Source organism: Pan troglodytes, chromosome 11, assembly GCF_028858775.2.
Source record: "Pan troglodytes isolate AG18354 chromosome 11, NHGRI_mPanTro3-v2.0_pri, whole genome shotgun sequence".
Taxonomy (NCBI): Eukaryota; Metazoa; Chordata; class Mammalia; order Primates; family Hominidae; genus Pan; species Pan troglodytes.
The window spans coordinates 40565247-40588408 of record NC_072409.2 but is presented as its reverse complement, the minus strand read 5'-3'; the positions used below and the strand labels follow the sequence as shown (position 1 = coordinate 40588408).

The 23162-nt window shown below is 42.7% G+C and overlaps 1 protein-coding gene across 3 annotated transcripts; it reads right to left on the bottom strand.

Moving 5' to 3' along the window:
- Positions 1-565: 565 nt before the first annotated feature.
- Positions 566-20905, bottom strand: HEMGN (hemogen). 3 transcript variants are annotated; one of them, XM_009456976.4, is made up of 5 exons: positions 20752-20905; positions 14032-14165; positions 12147-12240; positions 2945-4131; positions 566-700 (listed from the first exon to the last, which is right to left on the bottom strand). In XM_009456976.4, exons 2-5 carry the CDS (start codon positions 14108-14110, stop codon positions 606-608), a joined length of 1455 nt encoding a protein of 484 aa, XP_009455251.2. In that variant the 5' UTR covers positions 14111-14165; positions 20752-20905; the 3' UTR covers positions 566-605. The 3 variants fall into 3 exon arrangements, with proteins under 3 accessions (XP_009455251.2, XP_054514318.1, XP_009455252.2); XM_054658343.2 differs by having other exon boundaries at positions 20793-20884; XM_009456977.4 differs by lacking the exon at positions 20752-20905 and adding an exon at positions 16724-16833.
- Positions 20906-23162: the final 2257 nt, after the last annotated feature.

Below are 23162 nucleotides of genomic sequence, written 5' to 3'. Positions count from 1 at the left end.
ATGATGGTATCCACACAGTTAAGCATGTAATAATGATTTAATGTACATTATGCACAAATACAATATTTAAAAAATAAAAATAGAAAATCAAAATTCAAATACAAAAGTAAACTACATTCATCACTCCAAAATATCTTTTAAGGAGAATTGTTAAAACTGACCAAAAGAGTCAACTAAAGCCTGAATAAAATTTTGATGCTACTGTTACATTAATAATTGAACAGCATTTACAAGAAAACTATATACTCCCCAAAATGTATGTGTTCAGTCTTAGTCACTTATCTGCTCTTAAGACGTAAATAAATGTTCTTAGGGGGGAAAACCAATTATCCAGTCCTCCCCGCTTCCTTATTTGTCTGTTCCCACCACTATCCTCTCCCCGACATATACACACATACACACACACACACACACACACACATTCTAGCATGATATTGTCTATGTGGTAGAGCCTTAAAAAATGTTATTTCTTTCAGATATGGTCTACAAATAGAAAAAATAATATTAATGAGCATTGTCAAAAGTTTTACAATATTTTGAGAAAATCACGCATAAACTATTAAGCTGTATGTTCCATTGGACCACAACTTTATGGTTGAGCATTGTTAAAACAAAACATAACTATAGACATCATTTTCTGGATGACTCTCATTCAGAATTGCTGGTATTCCTGGCTCTTCTTTGGGTTTTTCTTTCATTTCTGTAAAATCAAATAAAATAAAAAATAGATTCAATAAATTGTATTGGGACAATTGACTCTCCATTTGGAGGAAGAAAAACTGCTTTACAACATACACAACAACAAACCGCAGATGGGGTAAATTTTTAAATACCATAAAGTTATAGAAATAATAGTGTTTTTAGTAATCTTAGGATGCTAAGCAGAACACAGAGACCAGAAACCATAAAGGAAAAGACTAGCAGGTTCGAATACCTAAAGAGTAAAATTATATATGGTGAAAACCACTATAAACAAATTTAAACCAAATCAAAGACAACTGGAAAAATATTTACAACATATACATAGTAAAAACTATTATTTAAAGAGGTTTTTTTAATCGGAAAAAAGAAAAAATGTTGAATGGGATAAGGATTCAAACAGGCAATTCTTAAAAAATTATATTTATAATAATCCTGAAAAGATGTCTAGTAACATTAATTATAAAAGGGGGTGATTAAGACCATTAGGTGTGTTTTATTTTTTAACCTATCACTTCTCAGCCTTTTGGCTAAGATCAAGTGTATTTTTTAACCTAGCAGACAGACAAGGATTTTTAAAATGTCATAATGTACAGTGCTGACAAGGGTGTGGGGAAAAGGCACCTGTCTTGTGTGAATTGCTACCACATTTCTGGAGGCTAGTCTGACTGACTGTATATTCAAACTTTAAATTTGGGTACCGTTTGGCCCAACAATTTGATTTCTAGGGGTTGATTCAAAGGAAATAATCAGACAAACTTCAGCCTCCAGTGCCTCCATTTCTTTATATTTAGAATGGGAGTATTATTTATCCAGTAGAGCTTTTAACATTGAATAAAATAAACCACATAAAATATTTAATATGGTGTCTGGCACATAGAAAAGTACCAGATAAATGTTAACTAAATAAATGTTATTCCCAATGATGTTCATTGAACATTGTTGTAATAGTAAAACTTGGCAGTAACCTAAGTATTCATCCTTATAGAGACTGGTTGAATATACATATAGCACGGTACTATGCAGTTGTTACAAAAGACATCATAAAGATGGCTCCAATACATATTGTAAATGAAAACAAAAACAAGTTACAGAATAGGATGGGTACTGTCTCATTTGCTGAAACAAAACAACCTTAACATTGGGAACTGAAGATAGAAGATGGTATTATAGGGGACTTTTACTTTACTTGATATTCACTTACATATTGCTTTATTATAATGAACACTTACTACTTTTATAATCAGGAAAAGTAGATATTCCTATTTATTTGGTCAAACAAAGCCAAAAATAAAATAAGCGTTAATTAATTGACCATATCGACCTTGCTGGGTTTAGAATGAAGCAGTTAGGAATCAGGACGCTCTGTTGGTTAGAGCTGCTTCTCCAGCAGGGTACTCTGTCAGTGCACGTACTGCTTCACATGCCTGCTTTTTGCTGCAATGTATTTCTTTAAAGTAGTTCCTCAAAACTGGTATTACTTGGAAACCAACTAGCACCATGTTTTTGTTGCACTCATCTTTTAGGATAAAGAGCAAGTAAACTACTAAAGGGATTTCTTTAGAAATCAGTTTTCTGGGGATAACTATGGTCTGATAGACTCAGTCCATTTCTTATACTGTCTACAGTATTGTATGAAGAGAGCTGAAGTTCTCAGTTATGTCTCTGAGGCAAGTGAAATTAAAGAAAGGTTGCATTATTTTCAAATTCCTATACTCAGGAAAAAGTTTTGCAGGAACAAATCTTGAAATAGAAAGGGTTTTTAGTAAACCTGATAAATCCTACAAGAATGAATTCCCTAGTAACAGGATTATATTTTACAACTTTGTATCTCCCTCAGTACTTCGTACTATGAATTTACCTGCTTTCCATTGATCAGGAAAATTAAATTTCCTAGAAAAACTTCATTCATCAAGCTTTCTTGTTAATGTAGACTTAATTTTTAAAAATATTTTGCAATAATTCATCCTATATTGGGTTCATTTCACTGACTATAGCATCTCATAATGGATGGATAGTATGAATAAGTACTTAATGTACATGCTTGCATTTTCAATTTTTTTAACTCTTTGAAATATGCCAAGACAGACATTGGTTGCATGAAAATATTGTTCACTTAAAACTAGTCAATGAAATTCATAGTATCCATTGAAATAACCGGGAATAACCCAGGATTGTCAGAGAAAGTTGTAAATCACTACTCTGGGGGAGATGTACCTACCTTGGTGCTATAAACAGCCCTTACCTTGAGGAAAAGTATAAACATCTTTAGCATCTTCCTGGTGTGCTTTAGGATCCTGGCCTTGGGGCCCACCTGTTTCTTGGTGTGGTTCTGGAAAGCATTCTTTAGGCACATCCTTATTTTTATATGTCTCAGTAGAGAGGTCTTCAGGCCCCGGTGTTTCTTGGTATATTTCAGGTGAGTATTCTTCAAGCTGGGATGTTTCTTGGTATATTTCAGGTGAATATTCTTCAAGCCCAGGCATTTCTTGATACGTTTCAGGTGAATATTTTTCAGACCCAGGTGTTTCTTGGTTTATTTCAATTGAATAGTCTTCAGAATGAGGTGTTTCTTGGATTGTTTTATGAGAGGGGGCTTTAGGCACAATAATTTCGTTACATGTTTTATGAGGAAGGTATTTAGGTTCAGCTGATTCTTGGTGTGTTTTTGTAGAAAGGTCTTTAGGCTCAGCTATTTCTTGTATTTTAGGAAAAAGGCCTTCTGTCTCAGCTATTCCTTGATCTGTTTCATTGTATTCCTCTGGTTCTGCTGGATTTTGGTCTGTGTCAAGAATATAGCCTTTAGGCACATCTGGTTTTGGATATGCTTGAAGAGAGCATCCTGCCAGATCAGCTGTGTCTTCAGATGTTGGACAAGGAAGGATTTTGGGTACAGCAGCTTCTTGGCACATTTTAGGAGCCAGATCTTCTCGTTTAGCCATATCTTGGTACATTTTGAAAGGATGGTCTTGAATTACAGATATTACTTGGCATGTGTTAGGAGAGTTGTCTTCAGGTTCCTCCATGTCTTGGCATATTTTGGAAGAATTGTCTTGAAGTACAGATATTTCTTGGTACATTTTAGGAGAGAGGTCTTCAGGTTCAGCCACATGTTGGCATGTTTCAGAAGAATGGTTTTGTACTGCTATTTCTTGGTACTCAGAAAAATTCTCCTGATATATGTTACTTTCTTGACATATTTCAGAAAAGTGTTCCTCAGGCACAACTTTTTGCGGGGAGGCTACTGAAGGAAATACTTTGGTTATGCTCCCAGGTGGCTCAGTTTTTTTCTCTATAGGTGCCAATGCTTTCTCCACTATTTCCTTTTCTATCTGTGGCTGAGGCTCCACCTTCAATTTTGTGTTTTGTTGTCTCTTCCTGCCTCTTCGATTTCCTTTTCCTGTTCTCTGCTGCTTGCGTTTTTTCTGTTCTCTGCAGAAAGAACAGAATTAGTGTCAGCAGTGGTGCTACAGAATTCAAATAAATGCTTGTAATAACAGTGCCAGGTCCCCCACTGCCTCATTGCACAAGGATCATGAACTAGTCACTTAATCTCTCTGGGCCTCAATCTCCTTGTTTGTAAAATGAAGGAGCAGCACTAAATGTTCTCAATTCTTAGGAGAGGGAATGTTTCTCCAGGACTTCGTGGCATTGATACCATGCTTACCAGGAGCCTTCTTGGTGAGGGTAGTGCATGCGCGTATGCGTGCTTGCGTGTGTTATAGCATATTCTTAAAGTTTTGTTATGGAAAATAAATAATTCTCATTACAAATTAATAGCGTGGCATTCTGGTTTATACACTAGTTTCTTTGCATTTAGTCTTTGTGTGTTACTTCCCTACCCCTGAGTAAACTCATACAAATCGAATTTCTAGACCTGGCACAGCTCCTCGTCTGTGCAGCCTACAGGTGGATCCTGTATATGGCTTGATTATCAAATACATTATTTTGTGTAAAGAATTCTAAGTTGCTACAGTATATATCAAATGAGGTATACTGTAAGGGGTCAAAGGCTGCAAAAGCACTTCTTGAAGTTAAGAAGTCCAGGTAGACCTCTCCCTCTCCCTCTCCCTCTCCGTCTCCCCACGGTCTCCCTCTCCCTCTCTTTCCACGGTCTCCCTCTCCCTCTCTTTCCACGGTCTCCCACTGATGCCGAGCCGAAGCTGGACTGTACTGCTGCCATCTCGGCTCACTGCAGCCTCCCTGCCTGATTCTCCTGCCTCAGCCTGCCGAGTGCCTGCGATTGCAGGCACGCGCCGCCACGCCTGACTGGTTTTCGTATTTTTTTGGTGGAGACGGGGTTTTGCTGTGTTGGCCGGGCTGGTCTCCAGCTCCTAACTGCCAGTGATCCGCCAGCCTCGGCCTCCCGAGGTACCGGGATTGCAGGTGGAGTCTGGTTCACTCAGTGCTCAATGGTGCCCAGGCTGGAGTGCAGTGGCGTGATCTCGGCTCGCTACAACCTCCACCTCCCAGCCGCCTGCCTTGGCCTCCCAAAGTGCCGAGATTGCAGCCTCTGCCCGGCCGCCACCCCGTCTGGGAAGTGAGGAGCGTCTCTGCCTGACCACCCATCGTCTGGGACGTGAGGAGCCCCTCTGCCTGGCTACCCAGTCTGGAAAGTGAGAAGCGTCATTGCCCGGCTGCCATCCCATCTAGGAAGTGAGGAGCGCCTCTTCCCGGCCGCCATCCCATCTAGGAAGTGAGGAGCGTCTCTGCCCGGCCACCCATCGTCTGAGATGTGGGGAGCGCCTCTGCCCCGCCGCCCCATCTGGGATGTGAGGAGCGCCTCTACCCGGCCGCGACCCCGTCTGGGAGGTGAGGAGCGTCTCTGCCCAGCCGCCCCGTCTGAGAAGTGAGGAGACCCTCCGCCTGGCAACCGCCCCATATGAGAAGTGAGGAGCCCCTCCGCCTGGCAGCCACCCCGTCTGGGAAGTGAGGAGCGTCTCTGCCCGGCAGCCACCCCATCCAGGAGGGAGGTGGGGGTCAGCCCCCGCCAGGCCAGCCGCCCCATCCGGGAGGGAGGTGGGGGGGTCAGCCCCCCACCAGGCCAGCCGCCCCGTCCGGGAGGGAGGTGGGGGGGTCAGCCCACCGCCCGGCCAGCCGCCCCGTCCGCGAGGGAGGTGGGGGGGTCAGCCGCCCGCCAGGCCAGCCGCCCCGTCCGCGAGGGAGGTGGGGGGGTCAGCCCCCCGCCCGGCCAGCCGCCACGTCCGGGAGGGAGGTGGGGGGGTCAGCCGCCCACCCGGCCAGCCGCCCCGTCCGCGAGGGAGGTGGGGGGGTCAGCCCCCCGCCCGGCCAGCCGCCACATCCAGGAGGGAGGTGGGGGGGTCAGCCCACCGCCAGGCCAGCCGCCCCGTCCGGGAGGGAGGTGGGGGGGTCAGCCCACCGCCTGGCCAGCCGCCCCATCCGGGAGGTGAGGGGCACCTCTGCCCGGCCGCCCCTACTGGGAAGTGAGGAGCTCCTCTGCCCGGCCAGCCGCCCCGTCCGGGAAGGAGGTGGGGGGGTCAGCCCCCCACCCGGCCAGCCGCCCCGTCCGCGAGGGAGGTGGGGGGGTCAGCCCCCCACCAGGCCAGCCGCCCCGTCCGTGAGGGAGGTGGGGGGGTCAGCCCCCCGCCCGGCCAGCCGCCACGTCCGGGAGGGAGGTGGGGGGGTCAGCCCCCCGCCCGGCCAGCCGCCACGTCCGGGAGGGAGGTGGGGGGGTCAGCCCACCGCCAGGCCAGCCGCCCCGTCCGGGAGGGAGGTGGGGGGGTCAGCCCACCGCCCGGCCAGCCGCCCCGTCCGGGAGGTGAGGGGCACCTCTGCCCAGCCGCCCCTACTGGGAAGTGAGGAGCTCCTCTGCCCGGCCAGCCGCCCCGTCCGGGAAGGAGGTGGGGGGGTCAGCCCCCCGCCCGGCCAGCCGCCCCGTCCGCGAGGGAGGTGGGGGGGTCAGCCCCCCGCCAGGCCAGCCGCCCCATCCGCGAGGGAGGTGGGGGGGTCAGCCCACCGCCTGGCCAGCTGCCCCGTCCGCGAGGGAGGTGGGGGGTCAGCCCCCCACCTGGCCAGCCGCCCCATCCGGGAGGGAGGTGGGGGGGGTCAGCCCCCCACCCGGCCAGCCGCTCCGTCCGGGAGGGAGGTGGGGGGGTCAGCCCCCCGCCCGGCCAGCCGCCCCGTCCGGGAGGTGAGGGGCGCCTCTGCCCGGCTGCCCCTACTGGGAAGTGAGGAGCCCCTCTGCCCGGCCAGCCACCCCATCTGGGAGGGAGGTGGAAGGGGTCAGCCCCCCGCCCGGCCAGCCGCCCCATCCGCGAGGGAGGTGGGGGGGTCAGCCCCCCACCCGGCCAGCCGCCCCGTCTGGGAGGTGAGGGGCGCCTCTGCCCGGCCGCCCCTACTGGGAAGTGAGGAGCCCCTCTGCCCGGCCAGCCGCCCCGTCCGGGAAGGAGGTGGGGGGGTCAGCCCCCCGCCCGGCCAGCCGCCCCGTCCGGGAGGTGAGGGGCGCCTCTGCCTGGCCGCCCCTACTGGGAAGTGAGGAGCCCCTCTGCCCAGCCACCACCCCGTCTGGGAGGTGTGCCCAACAGCTCATTGAGAGCGGGCCATGATGACAAAGGCGGTTTTGTGGAATGGAGATGGGGGAAAGGCGGGGAAAGGATTGAGAAATCGGATGGTTGCCGTGTCTGTATAGAAAGAGGTAGACACAGGAGACTTTTCATTTTGTTCTGTACTAAGAAAAATTCTTCTGCCTTGTGATCCTGTTGATCGGTGACCTTACCCCCAATCCTGTGCTCTCTGAAACATGTGCTGTGTACACTCAGGGTTAAATGGATTAAGGGTGGTGCAAGATGTGCTTTGTTAAACAGATGCTTGAAGGCAGCATGCTCGTTAAGAGTCATCACCACTCCCTAATCTCAAGTACCCAGGGACACACACAAACACTGCGGAAGGCCGCAGGGTCCTCTGCATAGGAAAACCAGAGACCTTTGTTCACTTGTTTATCTGCTGACCCTCCCTCCACTATTGTCCTATGACCCTGCCAAATCCCGCTCTGTGAGAAACACCCAAGAATGATCAATTAAAAAAAAAAAAAAACAAAAAAAAAACCAAGCTTCCAAGAAAAAAAAAAAAAAAGAAGTCAGGTAGATAGGCATGAGTGGCCATATTATACCTATTCCTAATTAATAAATTAAAGATCTAGAAGATGAAAGGATATGCATGGAAATTGCAGCCAGTGACAAATTGTTAGGCACTGCAAATACAACCAAATACAGATGGCTAATACAGATGGGCTGGGGGCTGGGGGAAGTACTATAAATAAGCATTTCATCATTTTTCTAAATCTACTGAAATTCTGTTTCATGCTACCCGCTCCATGGAGCCTTCTCTAAGAGACTACAGGACTAAAATGCTCTCCCAGCTTAGCACTCCTATAGGACTTATTGGGTGTACCATGCTAAAGGCAAGGAATGTAGGCTGCCTCATACTGTAGTTATTTCTGAAGAAACTGTATTTCTTTTAGTAAACATTTTAGACAGTCTTTGGAGATAAAAACCAGTGTTTTTTACATCTTTATAGTGCCCATCGTTCCTTGCATATTTAAAAAAAAGTATACCCTGTTCCATTTTTTGTGTATGTTTGAAATTTCCGTTGTAAAAAAGTGTTTTTAAAAGATTACCTCACCAAACACAGTTTGAAGTCAATATCAAAAAAGTATATATGTTCACTTCTAATATGAGGCTATAGAAAAAAAGAAAAAAAGGTATAGATGTAACAGAGCAGTCCAAAATAATATTGAAAATTATATTTAAAAAAGAAAATCTAGGCCGGGTGCGTTGGCTCACGCCTGTAATCCCAGCACTCTGGGAGGCCGAGGCTGGTGGATCACGAGATCAGGAGTTCAAGACCAGCCTGGCCAACATAGTGAAACCCCGTCTCTACTAAAAATACAAAAATTAGCCAGGCATGGTGGTGCGCGTCTGTAATCCCAGCTACTTGGGAGGCTGAGGCAAGAGAATCGCTTGAACCCAGGAGATGGAGGTTGCAGTGAGCTGAGATTGTGCCACTGCACTCCAGCCTGGGTGACAGAATGAGATGCTGTCTCAAAAAAAAAAAAAAAAAGGGAAATCTAAAGATGATAGTTATGGCACCTCAGCATTTTGAACTATTACTACAAGTAACCAAGGTGACAAGATAAATCATAAAATTCTGATAAATTTTTTGAAAAAGATATTAATAGTAATCCAAGTTCCTTAGGAAACACATATTTTTTCCTAGATATTAAATCCTAAAGAATTTGTTATTTAAATCTCTGTATGAGGAGATCTGAGTAATGTAATAGTCCATGTCTTCCCGGGTAGTTTTTCAAAAAATGCAAAAAATACTTATGGGGCCTAAACTTTAGTCTGTACTCTCTCATGGTTGTGGGCAAGTCACTTAACCTCTACATGCCTTGGTTTCCTTGTAAGTGAAATGAGGTAAATAATATCGGCCCAATTTCATGTGGTGGTTATAAGAATTATATATAATAACTTACATGAATGAATTATTCAAATATAAATTAGGACTCATATGAATACAGGAAACACTTATAGTGCTTGTATATGTCAGGCACTGTTTAAATAATTTAGTTATTTTGTTATCTCATATAATCTTCACATCAGTCTATGAAGTAGATAGTTATTATTTTCATTTTGCAAATGACAAAACTGAAACACAGAGATGTTGAGTAACTTGCCCAACACTTGTATTTGATAATCAAGCCATATACATTATCCACCTGCAGGCTGCACAGACAAGGAGCCGTGCCTGGATTGCAGGTCTAGAAACCCTGAGTATGAGTTTACTCAGGGATAGTGAAGTAATACACACAGACTAAATGCAGAGACTAGTATATAAACCAGAGTGCCAATCTATTCATTTATAATGAGAATTATTTATTTTCCATAATATTTCCAAGGGCTCTGGGTACCAAGTAGGGGAGCCAGGCTACGAATCTAGTCATTCTGGCTTTAACAGCCAGGCTCATAACCATGCACTCTGCTGCCTCTCTCTGAAACTAATAAAGTTTCACTGTATGGTATGTTGTAGTGAGAAAAGAGGGCACAGGCCTTAGCATTATAGAGATGTATCACCAGAGCAAGTCCAGCCAGCTACCAAGAGGCTCACTAAGGTGTTATCCATTTGAGTGAATACCCTCAGCCCAGCAAGCCCAGAAACCTGATTCTGTTAGCACACTGAGACTACCTCCATTTATCAGGGGCAGAGCTCATCAAGCAGATTTAAGGAGACTGACATATAAACCTAAAGACCAATTTTTAAATGAACAGACATACAAAGTCACATAGTAGAAAATACCTGGACTGGCTGGGCACAGTGGCTCACGCCTGTAATCCCAGCACTTTGGGAGGCCAAGGTGGGCGAATCACTTGAAACCAGGAGTTCCAGACCAGCCTGGCCATCATGGCGAAACCCCATCTCTACTAAAAAATACAAAAACTAGCTGGGCGTGGTGGCCAGTGCCTGTATTCCCAGCTACTTGGGAGCTGAGGCAGGAGAGTCACTTGAACCTGGGAGGCAGAGGTTGCAGTGAGCCGAGATTGTGCCACTGCACTCCAGCCTGGGCAGCAGAGTGAGACTCTGTCTCAAAACGAATGAATGAATGAATGAATGAGAGAAAGAGAAAAAAGAAAAGGAGAGGAGAGGGGAGGAGAGAGGAGGGGATGGGGGAGAGGAGGGGATGGGGGAGAGGAGGGGGAGGGGAGGGGAGGGAGGAGGGGAGGAGAGGAGAACACCTGGGTTCTGGGCTCCCAAACAAATGCACTGTCTCTTTAGATAAGTACTTGGGAAGCCAAGTAATGATTGGAAGATTGCTTAGTGGTATGGAATTTGGGAGCTAATTGGATAATCTTCAATAGACCTGCCACAGGACCCTAATACAAATATTTCTACTGTAAAATGATACACGTGTTCCTAAAAAACCTCACTTTCTGCAAAATCATCCTCTATAAAGTTACAGTGGTTATGGAGGTGGGGCAAATAGGCTTGGGACAAATGATTCAAAACCCTTGCAACATTTTAACACTAACTAAAACAATAATTGGTACCAGGAGAGAGAACTTGGATGGTCTAGACAAGCAGTTTACTGTGGCTGGAGGCTGCCTCAGGGGATGGTAAATGCAAATATAGTGTAATTGCAGGCTTGAAGCTGCTGAGACCTGAGCTCTGAGCCAGCGGGGTTGCCGTTAAGTTGGGCACAGGAGGGAAGTGCACGCTGCCACTTGATGGAGAGCTGCGCGAGGCTGGTGTTGTGCCTCTCTGGGGAGGGAACCCTGGATGCTGGCTGAAAAGAATCCTGCTTATACAACAGCCAAGCTGAAGGCTTTTTCTTTCCAGCTGAAAGCTTTAATTCTCTTCCCACTATTCTGCTTTCTTCTGACTAGGAAAAAATCATGAACCAACACAACCCCCACATTATACTGACATCATTCTCCTATTTATCAATCGTATGTGAACGTGGTGTTATAGAAACATCTGTTGTAGCAGAACAGACAGTGCTCAGTCCACAGCGGGGTTTGGGGGATTGGAAAATGCCCTTTCTTAGGAAGAGTGCTTTGCTTAAATTAGTGGTTCTCAACTGGGGATGATTTTGCCTGTCTTCCCCCAACCCCACCCCAGAAGACATTTGACAATGTTTGGAGACATTTTGTTGTCACAGCTGGGGTGGAAGGTGCTGTTGGCATCTAGAGGCCAGAAAATGCTACAAAACATCTGCAGTGCACAAGCCAGCCCCCCACACAACAGGAAGTTTTCCTGACCCCAGTGTCAGCAGTGCCAAGGTGGAGACACTTTGGCTTAGATGGATGCTGCACTTTTGGCTCTTTGGGCTCCCCTTCCAAGCAAGCAAGTCTCCAGTTGTCACAATCATATTTGAAATGGATGCAATTAGATGCCGCCTAATTTACAGTCATGTTATTGTACCCCCTCTTCCTGCATTTACATACAGGTGAACATACAGGTTATCTAAAGTCTTTGTCACTCATTTACAGTGAATGTTTTGGCTTATTCCATGGAGAGTTAATCACACTCATTCAGTAAAGATTTAGCTAATAGAAAGCTTGGCGAACAATCTTGGAGGCTTCTTCAATGATGTTTCCCACTCCCAACAGGATGCTTCTATGTTTATATTACCTAGGAGCTAAACGCCAGGCTTCTCTACAATATAATTTGGTTGCTCAGTGCTTTAATTAAAAGAGACCAGGGAAAAAATTCTCTTCCCACCATTTTACCAGCTGTGTGTGTGACTTTAGGCAAGAGATGTAACTCACTGGAGGCTTAGTCTCTGTTTTTCTGTAAAATAGGGATAACCATGCCTGATTTACAGGATTGTTGGAAAGATAAAATACAGTGTGTAAAGTGCACAGCACTACTTGATGCATAACATCCTCAATAAATATATTAGTTCCCTTTCCCTTGTGATGCTACCATACCCAAATAGCCATTGTGATGTTTCCTTTTCATGCACTTCAGCTTTTCTTTTTCTAAGTCGTTCTCTGTTTCTCAAACTCCAGGTTCCAATGACTTCTGTAATAAAATGAAAGTGATTAGAGAAAGTGATGAACTGTGGTGTCTATCAGCAAAAGTCCTGTAGCCAAGTGGCAGAGTCTCTGTGCTAGGTTTTTCTCCTAGCTTTTTGAGGACAAGGACTGCATCTCATTTATCCTTGTATCTCCAGAGAAAGCCTGGAAGCAGACATTCAGCAAATGTTTTTGAATGAAAAGGTCAGAGACCTACTCCTACGTAGTATTTGTACATAAGTGTGCTACCAACCTATTAATTTCTTCAAAGTAATTTTATATATTGTACAAGTAATGAAAAAAGTAGCCATATTTTGCTGTCTTTAACATGATAACTTGTTTTCATTTTATTCCTCACTTCTATCCAGTCTTTATATTACACAAAGTTGTAAGAATAGCATACCACAATTTTAATCTTTTTATTAAGCTAGCGTTATATTAGAACTATTTTCCATGACGTAGTCTTCATAATGATAATTTTAATGACAATGTGATACATAGTCTAGTTGATGTACTCTCATTTACCCAATCATTCCTCTTGGATTGAGCATTTAGGTTGTTGCTAGTTATCTTTGCCTTATATATCAAATTATAATAAGCATATTCATTGCATATAGCTTTTCTTTGGTATTTTTTCCTTAGAATGGTGTTTTTTCAAGTTCTTTGGAAAATTAAGGGTTTGATCAAAAAAGTTTCTGCTGCCGTCTAAGGTTGAGAAAAATTAATGAGTCTTTGATGTAGAGCTTCCTAGAGCCTGTGAAGTGATACAAATCCACACTGGGACCTCTAAAGAATAGAGCATGCCCCTTGAACCATGGTGCCTCTTGTTCTTGGGATAAGGGTTCTTTATAGGAAAAATTATATCTTTATTTTTACCAACCTCTAATTAAAATTGACAGTTCCTTCAATTATGAATGTAGATAACAAACCACAATAGTTTTGGCAGTATATGACTTTTTTTTCAACTTTTATTTTAAGTTCAGGGGTTCATGTGCAGGATATGCAGGTTTGTTACATAGGTATACATGTGCCATGGTGGTTTGCTGTGCAGATCATCCCATCACCTAGGTATTAAGCCCAGCATCTATTATCTATTCTTCCTGATGCTCTCCCTCCCCCTCAGCATATGACTTGATCACTATAAAGAAATCACATATTTTTTTATCACATTATAGTTGTTGCAGATACCTTAAAATATCACCTACTGGCTATGACTTATTTGACTTGATACTATTATTAGACCCACCACTGGATATTGTAATCTATAAATAATCATATGTATTACTATATCACAATTTTTTATTTTGATATTTGTATCTTAATGTAATTATTCCCTTTCTAGTCTTATATATTTAATTTTATGCCTTTAAAAATTTTATTCAAAGAAGGAGTCTCTGGGTTCATCAGAATGCCAAAGAGATCCATGTAGCAAAAAAAATTTAAAACAATGTCTTAAGGTATCTCAAGGCCTAAGTTTCCACAAAACATTTTGAGAAATGTTGCTTTAGGATAGATCCAAGGACTGAGATTAGTGAGTCAAAAGAATAAGCAGTATTATAGCTCTCACCACTTATTGCCAGATCTCTTTCCAAACGTTAGACCAAATTTGTGCTGCCATAGAAATGTATGAATCCACTTGTTTTACCACAGCCATCGAATGAAATTATTGGATGAACTAGTCTCATTAGCTTTCATTTATTTCCTTTTTTTTTTTTTGGCCAGATCCATTGAAAAGAGAAAATTATCATACCCCAAATTCTTCTCAACAGCCACCAGCTCTTAAGGTATTTTTCATTACCTGGAGAATGGTTCTCTTCTTGATGAGGGTCAGGTGTCTGATGGTGCTTCAAATGAGATTGGTCCTTTCCCAAATCCATCTTGCTGCAATACCTTCCTGCTATTTTGGTCTGACTTCCACAAGCAGCCTAGATGCTTTTTTAAAATATCAAAAACATCTAACACTTAAAAAAAAAAAAACCACACACACAAGTTTGCCTGTCACTTGACTTCCCGCCTAAAAGTTTTATCTGGTTGGACCACAACTGCAGGCTAATTCTACTATCTTTATCACACTGCACAGGTGTGAATAGGGGAAATGGCTGGTGCTAGCAACCTCTAGCATAGGTTGCTATTTATACAGGGAAACTCTCTGACCACAGCCTGGCATGGCACAGCCTCTAGTCAGCACTCTTTTGGTTCTATCTGCCAGGAAGTGTCTGGATCCGATGTTCCTTTTTACAGATGGAGGTAGCCTAGTGTAGAAAGAACACAATCTAGGCTCCAACCAGCTCAGCGGCCCAGGGCAAGTCACCTCCCTTTTCTATGACTCTCTGCATTTGCAAAATGGGTAAATAATTCCTGTCTTGCCTACTTCATACGGTTCTTGTGAAAGTGAAAATAATGGATATAAAAGTTTCTAGAAAGTGTGATATATATTAATCTTACATGGTTTCCTGTATGTGGCTTTTTTCACCCTAATCTGTTGCAAAATAATGTACAGTTTTGCTGTGTATGCTGTTAGACTTAGTTAAGAAATAGACATAAAGAACCAAATTAGAATTTCACAGCAATTTTGTACCCTTTTTGGCTCACCAAATCATTCACAAGTGACTCAAGATAACTAGTGAAATCCATTGTTACTCATATAGGGGAAGGTGAAAAATTACTTCTTAATGAAAATATCACCACATTATATCCCAGAAATTAAGTTGAAATCATCAAAGGAACCATCCTATCTCCAAGCAGTAACCCCATTTGTGAAGACAAGGAGCCACAGACTACTATGGTTCAACTAAAGAAGAAACCCTGAGCACCTCCTGATACAGGAAGCCAGTCTGGGAGATGCAGGATTAATATATGTGTTCTGGATTCAGATTGAATTGAAGTGAGTTTGAATTCCAGTGTTGGCATTCCCTAATTCAGTGACCTGAGGCAGGTTAGATAGCCTTGGAGTCAATTTACCTATCTATAACATGGGGACAATATTGGTATCTACCTCAGAAAGTTACTGGGATGATTAAGTCCAGTAATCCACATGAGGCATTTTATGTGTGCCTAGCATATTGAACTTGGTCAGTAAATGTTAGCTACCAATAAAAATACAGTAACCAGATTTTGGTAAAGCAAGTCATAGTTTAAATGCACTAAAGAAAGAGAGAATCTGAAGAGGATTCTTTATAAAGAAAGACCTTTGTAATGTGAATAGATACCCACTACTTCCATGGAGTCTTAAGGCATTAGAACTGGAAGAGCCCAAAATCATCTAGTCCCTGCCTATTTTGTATACAAAGAAACTGAGAACCGAGGAGGAGAGTTACCTATACTTAGTATTTTATTACTTATTGCCAGCAGCATCTCTTACAGATTAGGAGATGGGTCATCATTTTGTGTGCTTGATCTTTCCTGGGTATAAAAATGTGTGTATCATGTAAATATATTAGAGAAACAAGCTGTCAAACACACTAAAGGGTATCGAGAATGATATAACAAACACCCAAGTATCTGCCACTAAAATTTAACTTGGTTTTTAATTACTAAATCCTAATATTTAGCTTTACCTCTCTCAGTTCCCCAGTCCTTCTCTTAAGTAAATCTCTGTATCTAAAAGTTCAGGTAACTTCAGGGAGCCCCTACTCAAAGGAATCCTGCACGGAACAGCAGGCATTATTTGCTTGAAAATTTTGGATTTTCAGATATGGGGTTTAAATAACTCAAACTAACTTTAAAAATTACAAAATAGTGTTTTTTTAAATATTGGTCCCTTTATTTGATATGTTTTAATTCTTATTAGTTAGGTTGTTTCTTACATTAGGATAGTTTAATAAAATAACATTATAGAATCCCTCTGGGACACCTTCAGTGGATGCAGAGGTACTTCTTGAATAAAATTATCCTTACTAAGAGCTCGTAACACCCAGTTCAACAATTCAGCAAATTTTACTTAATGCCCCCTCTTGTGCTGTAGAGACGGGTGGTGCAGTTCCTGAGCCCTGTGCCCTGTAGGCTCATAGAGGAGAAAGTGTGTACATCTGTATTGCAAGGAAATAATAGATTCTTTATATCCTGCTACAACCTACCTAAGTCAATTCCACCCCTGCCCCTTGTTCCCTGTATCTAGAAGCAGAGTGTGGAGGGACTGTAAGAGGGTGGGGTTTCAAGTTAACAGTAAATTGAAGGTAATATTGGGTGGAGGAGGCCAGTGGAGAGACACTTTGGAGCAAACTAGATTGGAAGTCAGGCAAGGTGTCTCTGGCATGATAAACAGGCCAGAGCGGGAATTTGAGACAGAAGTAGCCTACAGTAAGTTTACAAGCCACAGTTCATGGTCCCTTCTCTCTGTAGAAAATTCTAGTTAGAAATTTAGTTAGAATTCTCTAACTAGAATTTCCAGAATGTGTGTTAGGCATTAAAGTCCACATATTTTTTGACAAATGCTGCCTTGTTCTAGAGTTATTTGCATATATACATAAACCTCTCTCTAGGCCACAAACCCTTAGAGAGCAGATACAGCTCCTGATTCACTTTTCTGTCTCCACAGTATGATCCGGTGGGAGGCTTGGCTCACTGTAGTCCCCATAATCGCCCTCGCTCCCTGCTTCATGAACATGCAGCCTGGGACAGTAATTTATACACTCAGGGCTTGATGCTGCTGTGACTTAATAATAGCAATATCATCATCTGTGCCAGAGCTCTTTCTACTGTCATTCATTCTGTGCCCAGCGCAGTCCTATGTGTTAGAGATAGAGTAATTGAACAGCAAAGTCCCTGCCTTTATGAAACCTACATTTTAATGGGGAGAGATAAACAATAAGGAAATAAATAAAATATATAATGTGTCAGATGGTGATAAGTGCTTTGGAGAAAACTGAGCTGGGCATAATAGGATAAGAAAAAGGAGGTTGATGGTGGCTGCTATGTTAAATAGTGTGGTCAGAGAAGGCTTGACTGATAGGGTGACAGGTGAACAGAACTGATGGAGGTGAGAGGCCAGATATGCCATGCTGATATCTGGGAGGGCATTCCAGGTATAGGGGCACCAGCAAATGGCCCAAGGAGGGGAGTGTTAAGGAGGTGGGATCAGAGAAGAAGCCTATTATTGCCCCTTGTAGGATTTCTACTCTGAGTGAGATGGGTAGTCATGGCATGGTTTTGGACAGAGGAGTGATACGATCTGACTTACATGTTTAAAGAATTATTCTGGCTACTATGTGGGACAGGGGCAGAGGAAGCAAGAAGAACAATCAGAATGGTATTGCAATGATCCAGATGAGAGATAATTAAGGTTTGGATGATGGCAGTGGTGAAGCCATGGTCAGATTCTGGATTAACTTATAACTTGAATATGGGGTGAGACATAAAGAATCAAGATAAAGATTTGTTGTGAACAACTGGAAGGATGGAGTTAGCATTCACAGATCAGGAAGACTGGGAGAAGCAGGCTTGGAGGAGATGATCAAGAGTTTCATTCTGGATGTGCTAACAGGTTAGGGAGAAAACAGCAAAGGAGCAGCCAGTGAGGCAGAGGAAAACTGGAAAAATATAGTGTCTCGGAAGCCAAGAGGAAAGACTGTTTCAAGGAGGAGAGACTAATCCACTGTGTCAAACTTTGCTAAAGTAGAGGAAGGATTGAGAATTGTCCTAACAATTGATTTCCTAACAATTCAATTCATTTAAATTAATTATAGATTATGGAGGTGAAGTAACTTGGCCAAGGGCATGCAGATGAAACCAGCTATATAATTTTTGGGGGGCCCAGTGCAAAATGAAGACAGAGGGCTTCTCCTTCAAAAATTGCTAAGAATTTCAAGATGGCTATAGCAGAAAATTAAACCTAGCAAGTGTTTCACAAGTGTTTCATTGGATCCTTGAAGCAGACTTATAACATAGCTATTATTGTCCTCATTTTTCTGATGAAGAAACTAGTGCTCAGTGCATTGAGTGATATAACTAAGATCACAGAGTGAGACTGGTAGTTCGCACCAGAAGCTGGGCCTTCAGCCTCCAATTCCCTCTAATTCCTTCTTTTTTTTTTTTGTTTTGTTTTGTTTTTGAGATGGGGTCTCACTCTGTTGCCCAGGCTGGAGTGCAGTGGCACAATCACAGTTCACTGCAGCCTCTACCTCCCTGGGCTCAGGTGATCCTCCCACCTCAGCCTCCCAAGTAGCTGGGACTACAGGCATACACCACCATGCCTGGCTAATTTTTTGTATTTTTTTTTTGTAGAGATAGGGTTTTGACACATTGCCCAGGCTGGTCTTGAATTCCTGGGCTCAAGCAATACCCCTGCCTTTGCGTGCCAAAGTGCTAGGATTACAGGCATGAGCTACCAAGCCCAGCCTGGCCCTCTTCCTACTAGAACAAACTAGGTATTGAGGGAGAGAGTTGCTTTCCTGCTTCCTGACCATCTGGAGCAGGTGTAAGTATTGAGAATTTGGTCATACATTTCAGAGGCCTGACTGAACTGGGCAAATGAAGGAGGGAGGAAACACATTGCTGAAACTTCTGCCCCAGGGCCCTTTAAGATGGGGGTGAAAAGGGAGCACAGGAAAAAATAGCTCAGGCCATGTACTGGATACTGTTTAGTCAAAAACAAGACGGGGTAAAAGTGCCCCAAAGCTAACGCCATTTAAGGCTATATTGATAAAAATTATAGCGCCTCCAAAACCAGAGAGATGAGAGTCCTGGTACACTTTGGTTTGTCATGCCATAGTCAGAGAGCCATACTGTGAAGACCATATTATATGAAAGCATACACTGAAAAGAATGAGGGGTACAGGGCTCTATCATTTTCCTGGCTGGGTAACTTGGGGAAAATCACTTAATTCTTTCTGATCCTCAGTTTCTTCCCTTGTAAAATAGAGAAAGGTAATACCTCATGGGGATTCTGTGAGGATAAAAGAGATCATGGGAGCTTTTTATAAAATGAAAAACACGGCAGATATAAGTCCCATCAACCCGGACAGTGTTGATAGTGATATTAGAGTGTTCTAATGATGCACCTGGGCAATTTCCTAAAATACATTTGGGTGGAAAAGTCATGGAAGGGAACACAATGGACACTTGTTTTTCTTAGCATTCCTTCCTTGCTGACATACTTTTTCAAAGCTTTTAAATACTTTTCAAAGACTGGATCAAGCTTTGCTTTCCTAAGTGGAGAAGGAGAAGGAGAGTTTCTTGTTCCCCTCTCTCTCAGTCTGTTGATGCATGATAAATGACTTCTGTCTGCTAAAACAGATGCTGCTGTACACATATAGATAACATGTTCTATAACTTAGAATGGCTGTAGCCTGCCTTTCAATCTAGTTTGTCCCAAAGTCCCTCCTCTGGAATCCTCCCACAAATACTCCTTCTATTAGAGTATAGACAAACATCTCTGAATAAACACTGATGAGTGGTCATTTATCTGGGGAAGAGCAATTCTGGTCCCACCTTGAGCCTCCCCCTTATCTCTGTCCTTTCATTTCTGAACTTCTTGAACTAGTAATATATTCTCAGTGTCTCCTTTTCCCCCTACACCATTTCATTGCTTTGCATCTGTAATCTAGCTTTTTCTTTCACTCATTCTCTCATAAATCATCAATGATTTCCTAATGGCCAAATCCAGTGGTCCATTCTCAGTTCTTCTTTTTTGACCTCTCTGCAGCTCATAATTCCTCTGAGTACTCCTATCCTCCATGAAATTTGCTCCACTTTTGGCCTCTCTGATGGTGTGGAGCCTCTCTGATGGTGTGGTGTTCTCACTTCTCTCTCCCTTCTCCTCCTCCTTGCTCACAGGCTTCTCTTTCACTCCCCTAGGTATGGGAGGTGTTTTCCAAGAGTCCCTGATCCTTTTGAGTTAATACTCTTACCCAAAGACAGTTGATCCAACTATATACTTTTAGCTACTACCTCTTTGCAGATATCTTCTAAATAAATATGTCTGAGTTCTAATATCACATTTCCAAGTGTTTCTTGGTTATCACTTATTAGCTGGATGTCCCACTGCACCTCAAACTTAGCATAACTAAAAGCAAATATATCTTCCCCCCTAAAACTAGGCTCCCTGTGCTTTATTTCTGTTAGAATAGTAGTACCATGCCTGGCCATCTAGTTCTTAGCCTTCAGAACTCTCTTTGACTCTGCCTCTTCACTTTGTCTCTCACATTCAGCTAGATACAGTTCTGCCAGTTCTTTCTTCCCAGTGTCCCACATGCTCATTCCATCTTTTCCTGTTCTATACCACCATCCCAGAGAGGGGCCTCAACTTCTCATTGGAAGCATTGGAAAAGCTCCCTAAGTGGCTATCTGCTTTCATCTGCCCTCACCCTCCCAAGTCCATCCTGCACAAACATCCAGAATATTCCTGCTACAGCTGGCTCTGAACCAGTCACTTCCATGTTTAGAATCCTGTAAAGCCTCAGTATTGCCTGCAGAATAAAGACTAAATTTCCCAGTCTGGCATTTAAGTCTAACTTCCCAATGTTCTTTCCCATTACTTTCCTGGAACTACCCAATGTTTCCATTAAATAGTACCACTTGCCTTCCCTGTTTTGCCATGAATCTTTCTAACACCCACAGTACCTATCTTCATAACTTCTGGTTGTTCAGTCTTCTGTCATATGTCTGCCGATCCAGATAGTGAGTGCCTTCATCACAAAGCCTTTGATGATGATGATGATAACGATGACAATGATATGATGAGACTTTAGTCACTCTACAAACTCATAATGGGTAGCTGACACTTTATATGCAGTATCTCATTTCATTTTTCCAACTAATAGTATCCCCATTTCACTGATAACAAAACCATGGTTTAAAGAGGTTATATCCCTAGATCACATAAACTCATGAGTGGCAGAATTAGGGCTCAAAACTAAGGCTGTCTGACTGTAAAGTTTAGGGATTTAACCATTCTGTTCTATTCCCTTTAATTGCCTAGATGTGGTCTCTCCTTTCTGAGCTATAACCATGCTTGATTTTAGCCTCTTTTGTAGTGAATGTTACATAACTTTTTTGCACATCTTTATATATATATATATATATATATATACATCTTACCATACATATATATACATATATATATAAATACTTTAAGTTCTAGGGTACATGTGCACAACGTGCAGGTTTGTTACATAGGTATACATGTGATACGTTGGTTTGCTTCACCCATTAACTCATCATTTACATTGGGTATTTCTCCTAATGCTATCCCTCCCCCTGCCCCCCACCCCCAGACAGGCCCCAGTGTGTGATGTTCCCCTCCTTGTGTCCAAGTGTTCTCATTGTTCAATTCCCACCTATGAGTGAGAACATGCAGTGTCTGGTTTTCTGTCCTTGTGATAGTGTGCTCAGAATGATGGTTTCCAGCTTCATCCACTTCCCTGCAAAGGATGTGAACTCATCCTTTTTTATGGCTGCATAGTATTCCATGGTGTATATGTGCCACATTTTCTTAATCCAATCTATCATTGATGGACATTTCAGTTGGTTCAAAGTCTCTGCTATGGTGAATAGTACTGCAATAAACATATGTGTGCATGTTTCTTTATAGTTGCATGATTTATAATCCTTTGGGTATATACCCAGTAATGGGATCACTGGGTCAAATGGTATTTTTAGTTCTAGATCCTTGAGGAATCACCACACTGTCTTCCACAATCGAACTAATTTACATTCCCACCAACAGTGTAAAAGCATTCCTATTTCTCCACATCCTCTCTAGCATCTGTTGTTTCCTGACTTTTTAATGATCGCCATTCTAACTGGTGTGAGATGGTATCTCATTGTGGTTTTGATTTGCATTTCTCTGATGACCAGTGATGATGAGCATTTTTTCATGTGTCTGTTGGCTGCATAAATGTCTTCTTTTGAGAAGTGTCTGTTCATATCCTTTGCCCACTTTTTGATGGGGTTGTTTGTTTTTTTCTTGAAAATTTGTTTAAGTTCTTTGTAGATTCTGGATATTAGCCCTTTGTCAGATGGGTAGACTGCAAAAATTTTCTCCCATTCTGTAGGTTCCCTGTTCACTCTGATGGTAGTTGTGCTGTGCAGAAGCTCTTTAGTTTGATTAGATTGCATTTGTCTATTTTGGCTTTTGTTGCCATTGCTTTTGGTGTTTTAGTTATGAAGTCCTTGCCCATGCCTATCTCCTGAATGGTATTGCCTAGGTTTTCTTCTAGGTTTTCTATGGTTTCAGATCTAACATTTAAGTCTTTAATCCATCTTGAATTAATTTTTGTATAAGATGTAAGGAAGGGATCCAGTTTCAGCTTTCTACATATGGCTATCCAGTTTTTCCAACACCATTTATTAAATAGGGAATCCTTTCCCCATTTCTTGTTTTTGTCAGGTTTGTCAAAGATCAGATGGTTGTAGATGTGTGGTGTTATTTCTGAGGCCTCTGTTCTGTTCCATTGGTCTATATCTCTGTTTTGGTACCAGTACCATGCTGTTTTGGCTACTGTAGCCTTGTGGTATAGTTTGAAGTCAGGTAGCATGATATCTCCAGCTTTGTTCTTTTTGCTTAGGATTGTCTTGGCAATGCGGGCTCTTTTTTGGTTCCATATGAACTTTAAAGTAGTTTTTTTCCAATTCTGTGAAGAAAGTCATTGGTAGCTTGATGGGGATGGCATTGAATCTATAAATTACCTTGGGCAGTATGGCCATTTTCACAATATTGATTCTTCCTATCCATGAGCATGGAATGTTCTTTCATTTGTTTGCGTCCTCTTTTATTTTGCTGAGCAGTGGTTTGTAGTTCTCCTTGAAGAGGTCCTTCACATACCTTGTAAGTTGGATTCCTAAGTATTTTGTTCTCTTTGTAGCAATTGTGAATGGGAGTTCACTCATGATTTGGCTCTCCGTTTGTCTGTTATTGGTGTATAGGAATGCTTGTGATTTTTGCACATTGATTTTGTATCCTGAGACTTTGCTGAAGTTGCTTATCAGCTT